Consider the following 6,364-nt stretch of genomic DNA (forward strand, 5'->3'; position numbering starts at 1 on the left):
TGATAAAAATTCATGCCAAATAAATAAATCTGCATCATAGATGGTATGGAGGATGTGGGAAAGTGAGATGGTGATGGGAGAAATGATGCATTAGGAATTCAGAAATTCCTGAGGCTCCCGGGTGGCTCAGTCAGTTAAGCATCTGACTCTTGATTTCGGCTCAGGTCATGACCTCATAGTTCCTGAGTTCAAGCCCTGCATCAGGCTCTGCATTGATAGCACAAAGCTTGCTTGGTATTTTCTCCCTCTCTCTCTGTCCTTCCCCTGCTTGCTCTCTATATCTCTCTCAAAATAAATAAAAATAAACTTTAAAAAAAAAGAAAATGAATTCAGAAATACTCTATCCCCCAACAGTGGAGAGTGGATTTGTACTTTCTGCCGGGACTTATCTAAACCAGAAGTTGAATATGATTGTGATGCTCCCAGTCACAACTCAGAGAAAAAGAAAAGTGAAGGCCTTGTTAAATTAACACCAATAGATAAAAGGGTAAGTTTTTTTTAAACATTTCTAACCTAGACTGTTAGCTAAACAGTTTTTTTGTTTAGATGGATTATTGTAATGCAGGTGTGCCTTTCGTCAAAGAAGTGTATATTCAAAATTTTATGCTGACCTTCTTTTTCTTTAGTTTTTTTCACAAGAGTGTAAGAATCTTAAGTGATACAACCTGTGACTTTTCCTGGTTAAAATGAAGAAAAAAACCACAGTACTGTCTATACATTTTTTAGAAGCTTAAAAGACTGTACTTGAACAAGATAAAACAGGTATCCTCTATGTGGTCCAGAGTTTTAAATTTAGTGTACCTTCAGTAAATTTGTTTTGTTTTATTTTTACTATAGATAAGTTTTCTTCCTAATATGTTGAGAATTGGCACCACAGACATGGGTTTTCGTATTTATTCTTCCTGGAAATAATTCCATTCTTTTACCCAGTGGTACTGGGTTTATAACTCAAAGCCACCTAATATAGTTAACTGTAATTAACATTAAAAGCTACTACATCAACACTTCTTTAGTGCTAAAGAAGTTCCTTTGCTAAATTATTAAGTAAAACAATCAATATGAAAGTTACTGTGCAAGAAGGGGCCCAAACACACACTACCAGCACGACACTGTGTTTACTGGGATAAACCCCTACGCAGGGAAAACTAGCCGATGGGACCTTCTGCATTCAGACAGGCAGCCTTGGGACTGGACACACCATAGGAAGGGTTCCACCTCTGGATCTATTACATACATATGCTCTTCTTGTTGATTATTAATTATAATCCAATATACAGTGTTGTATGTAAGCAATGAATCATGGGAATCTACCCCCAAAACCAAGAACATACCGTACACACTGTATGTTAGCCAATTTGACAACAAATTGTATTAAAAAAATAAGTAAATAATATAAAATAAAATGTGAAATAATTATAATAATCCAATATACAATTTGGAGAGTTAAGTGGAAACTTATTTTTAAAGAGGTTCAAATAGGTTGCTCATGACACTTGTTCCTATAATTGTAAGAATGGCTCTCCTATATCACATACACCCCAAACTATTAAACAGTATATAGTTCAGTAAATGAAGAGATGAAAATTCTATCAATGTTTTTCCTGTATTTATCTGGCTTTAATTTTTATTCTAGTATTTTGAAACCCATGACATTGTTGTTAAAAATAAGTTGTGATTTCATTATTTTATTACATTTTTTAATTTTATTTTTTTGCTTAGAAGTGTGAACGCCTACTTTTATTTCTTTATTGCCATGAAATGAGCCTGGCTTTTCAAGATCCAGTTCCTCTAACTGTAAGTATTAATATCATTTTGTGCATTTTTACACAGTAGGGTGATTTTTTTTTTTGAAACTTGATTTATGAGAATATATAGTCAGTTTTCTATATCTGATGCATATCTTATCGTTTTATTAATACAAACAGAATGCTTTGATCTTGAATACACTTTAATGTTCACAAACTGGTCCAAAACTTGTATTCATTTCTCATATATTCTTGTCTCCTACATCTTACCTACTATTCTCTGGAATGATTTTTTTTTTTTTTTAAGATTTTATTTTTTAAAGTAATCTCTACGCCCAACATGGGGCTCGAACTCATCACCCTGAGATCAAGAGTTGCATGTTCTCCCAACTGACCCAGCCAGGCACCCCTCTGGGCTGATTTCTGTTGTTTCTCAAGAGGCTTAGTCCTATATCCTAAGCTGTTGGGAAAAAACTGTTCATTTGAGATAAAGACCCCCAAAATTCTTTGTACATATTTTGATTTATACAGACCCAGATTGCAAGTACTAAGTAGACTTTAACAAGACAGGAAGGGATATGTGCGTGCGTGGGTGTGGGTGTGTGTACTATTGCTTGTAAAAGGTTCCTGCTTGTAGAATTTATTTAGGACAGGTAGAATTTAGTTATTTTTATTACAGCATCTCATTTATTTTGAAAGGTGCCTGATTATTATAGAATAATTAAAAATCCAATGGACTTGTCAACCATCAAGAAGAGACTACAAGAAGATTATTCCATGTATACAAAGCCTGAAGATTTTGTAGCTGATTTTAGATTGATCTTTCAAAACTGTGCCGAATTCAATGAGGTAAGAGGAAAAAACAAAAACAATAGCAATGTGAAAGTAATATTAAATCAAACACTTCATCAACAAAAGAGATGCGTATCTACCAATGATAGTATAAATTTCTGAAAGTTCAAGTTTGTCAGAGAATGAAAGGTAATTAGGAAAACTTTATCCACATTACTATCCAAGGTTTATTATATGGTAAGTGGAAATGCAAATTATAGCTGACAACCTGAAAACAATTTAGAAAATAAGTAGTTACCACTCCCTTATAGAATAATCCAGATGAGTCTAAGCCTTTTATTTACTTCTTATCTGACCTTCTCTAGACTTTGTCTAGCCCCAGGCTATTATTTTACTTTACATCATTGATGGTGCATAAATACTTTCCCAAAACTTGAGTTAAAAGGGAACAAAAATGTGAGAAATTTACTTATTTTATTGACTGTTGACTGTTAAAATACTGATGTTTGTTTTTAATTCATGTTTTTATTTTTATCCAACAGCCTGATTCAGAAGTAGCCAATGCTGGTATAAAACTTGAAAGCTATTTTGAAGAACTTCTAAAGAACCTTTATCCAGAAAAAAAGTTTCCTAAACTAGAATTCAGGAATGAATCAGAAGATAATAAATTTAGTGATGACTCAGATGATGACTTTGTACAGCCCCGGAAGAAACGCCTCAAAAGCATAGAGGAACGCCAGTTGCTTAAATAAAGCAACACCATTGGCGTGTGCTGGTTTTTAGATTTTTTTGTTTTTGTTTTTAAAAAACATTTTGTCAGTAATTTTAACATCATTACAAAATGAGTTTGTGACCACTCTGATCTGTAAGTTTTTGATGTTTACTAGATTTTGATTTCCCTAATAAACCATTTCTTTTAATCTTCTTATTAAGAAAGAAAGAAAAAGAAGGAAAGGAATGAAAGTGAGGGAGCAAGGAAGGAAAGAAGAAAGAAGCATCAACAACAAAAAGACGTTCTTCCCACTTCTTGGATTTCAAAACTATAATTTGGAGTGATAGCAACTATAGAAAGGAAATAGACTACGTATGAACTCTTAAGTGGAAATTTAATGTGGTTTGGATGTGTGCGTTAATCCATTTTTAGAAAATACCACTATCCATTAATTATGGCCCAACCATGAATTAGTACTTACGAACAGTACTCCGTGAACATGAGTGGTAATAAGAGTTCTATCCTAGGATGCTGACTGGTGCAACGAAAAAGTAGATTAGATGCTATTAAGAAGGCACCTAACAGTATATAATGTAAGATGGCAACTGTATTAAAGAAAAAGCAGGAAAACAAATGTTTGATTTTTGTTTTGTTTTTTTTTTTCTTGTCTGTAGAAGTGTTTGGTATAGCAGGTGTTCAAAGCCATTTTTCGTACATTTCTAAATATAACTTCTTCCACTGAGGAAGTAAGTGTACGCGTTTGGTTTGCTATGTGTCTCTGTGTAGTTTGTTGTTTGCTTTTTAACTGTGCAGGTGATCCTTTTATAACAAGACTCGTTGTTAGCAGTACGGCTGTTAGTGGAACTACCCTGGACATGAAATACCGCAGTGTGCGCCATATTTGATGTGAGGCTTTTTCAACGTATACCCTATTGAGCATTAAATATAAGTTCCGCCGAAAGGGATTAGTTTGGTGGTTTTCATCTTTATAATTTGGAATAAAATGTGTTGTGGAATTTAGGAGCGGGCAGTTTGAGGGAACTATAAGGAAAATGTAATGTTTTCTGAAGCTTATATTTCCTATTTTTAAAAAGTCAGAACCTCAAATTGAATCTTATGTCTGACTTCATTCTGAATTTCATTTTCATTCTCCTGATAGAGATACAGAAGGCTAATCTTCTGAGAGCAAGCATATTCCTAATGGGCCAGACCTGACTAGTTGAACTGATAATCCACTTATTCCTTTCACTTGTTCAGCGTCAAAGAAGGAAACTAAATTAAGATAGACTGGCAAATGGCACAATATTTCTCTTCTAACCTTTGACAAAATATTTACACATGAATTTTTTCAAAGTAACCTTTATAAAACATTAATTGAGGAAATCTTTCTCTTTAGGCTGACAGAATAAAAATGTAACTGAACTGAAAGAATCTCAGGCTGTGAATGGTATCATCTCCCACGGATTGGACCTAGAGGACTTGCTTTTGCCACAAGGCAATACTTCTTAAAATGGACAATTTGAAAATATTCTGTGGCTAATTCATGGGGTTTTCACGTGTTGCTAAAGATAAAATATGAGAAAATAATTTAGTTACATTAGCTTCTCAAGATAGGTCTTGTCCATAATATGTCACTTACAAAGTCTTAATCACTTCTCCAAATGTGTGTTTCAGAATAGTTGTTGTATTGTTGTGAAGATGCATTTGACATTTATTCTCTAAAGGCTGAACAAATTTTGATAACAGTGCATATACCTTTTAATTGTCTGTTTTTTTGCTGTGGTTTTTTTTTTGTTGTTGTTTTTTTGGTTTTTTGGGTTTTTTTTTGCTCCAGCATTTTTAGCACAGCAACTCCGGAGGTTTTGCAAATAAGTTTATTGTTGGCACTTAGAATACTGTTCTTGACTGTTTGTTCTTCCATACTTGTTTCCTGAGGTAAAACAGAGCAATACAGACAAATTTTGAGGAGGATCACAAAGAGAAGTAGCTCTTAAGGGAAAAAATATATATAATTTCTTAAATTCTAGCATCTGAGCTAGAATTTCTACTAATGTGCCCAAAACTTGCACTGTTACATTTAGTCATATTAATCTTTTAAAAACAGTATTCACCTTTACCATTTTTTTTTGCTGATTGAAAGGCAATTAAGAACCATCTTTCCTGTAGTCATACATAATATAAATTACATTAAAACTAGGTGTTTGTCTCTCCAAACAGCCTTTTTGTAATGCTCTTTACGATTAAAGTTCTGTGACCTTAAATTAACAAGTGCCTGTGTGCCCAGGTGGATCCCAGCAAAATAGTCCTGAAATTCTAATAGAAGTAAGGTATAAGGTGAGCCTAAATAACTGTGCTCATTTAGAGAGCCATCTCCCAAAAGTTCAGTGTGATTCAAGCAGCCTTGACCTAAACTTAAAACACTACAGTGTTTACCTCTGATCAAAAACTCCCGGTGATTTCCCTCTGAATTTAGAACCAGTGCCCAGTGTCTTAGCTACAAGACCCTCTAATGTGATCACATGACCACACCTTTGGCCAAGGCTTGTGAATGAACAAATCTTGTGGGAGCTGGGATTTACCGAAGTCCGGCTCATCAAGAGCTTTCCCATGCATCAAGCATCTGATCTTTTTAGCATAAGGCAATTCTAACATATATAGAATACATTTGTACATGAGCATCAGGCAATGCAGTTATTTTGCCCTTTGAATTAACGGGCCTCACTTGTCCTTTCTGGATGGAGGGGTAGGATGCTAGATGTGCTAAAAGGAAAATGTCCTCTTCCCTTGGTAGTTTCACTTGCTTTTCCAAGCTAAAGAATAGGCACCATGTTTTACACCTACACCATAATATAAATGCAGTATAATTTAGCAATGCTTTCAGGAAGATTCGCTCCACAATCAAAAGGGTGAGTTCAGCTGATTGCTCCATTTATGAATTTGCATTTCAAATTCCTATGTTGTGACAGTGCTTAACTTGTAAATTTGGGTTCCATGGACAGACTAGTTAGACACTGAAAGGAAGAATTCCTCCTTCGGTGAAACCTGATCCATAAATTAACGTGAATCCCTAAAGTTGCTACCTATGAGCAAAGTGTTTTTAGATGTAAATAGAAGA

At 34.4% G+C, this 6,364-nt stretch overlaps 1 protein-coding gene across 2 annotated transcripts in view; it reads left to right on the forward strand.

The window, feature by feature from the left end:
• The window catches only part of TRIM24 (tripartite motif containing 24), a 123,819-nt gene extending 119,609 nt beyond the window's left edge, over positions 1 to 4,210 (forward strand). For both annotated transcript variants that reach the window (XM_043589675.1, XM_043589674.1), the window contains exons 16-19: positions 355 to 487; positions 1,720 to 1,794; positions 2,445 to 2,594; positions 3,080 to 4,210. In XM_043589675.1, coding sequence (XP_043445610.1) covers positions 355 to 487; positions 1,720 to 1,794; positions 2,445 to 2,594; positions 3,080 to 3,289 — 568 coding nt within the window. In that variant the 3' untranslated portion in view covers positions 3,290 to 4,210. The remainder of the gene's footprint in view (positions 1 to 354; positions 488 to 1,719; positions 1,795 to 2,444; positions 2,595 to 3,079) is intronic.
• Positions 4,211 to 6,364: the final 2,154 nt, after the last annotated feature.

This window comes from Prionailurus bengalensis, chromosome A2, assembly GCF_016509475.1.
Source record: "Prionailurus bengalensis isolate Pbe53 chromosome A2, Fcat_Pben_1.1_paternal_pri, whole genome shotgun sequence".
Lineage (NCBI taxonomy): Eukaryota > Metazoa > Chordata > Mammalia > Carnivora > Felidae > Prionailurus > Prionailurus bengalensis.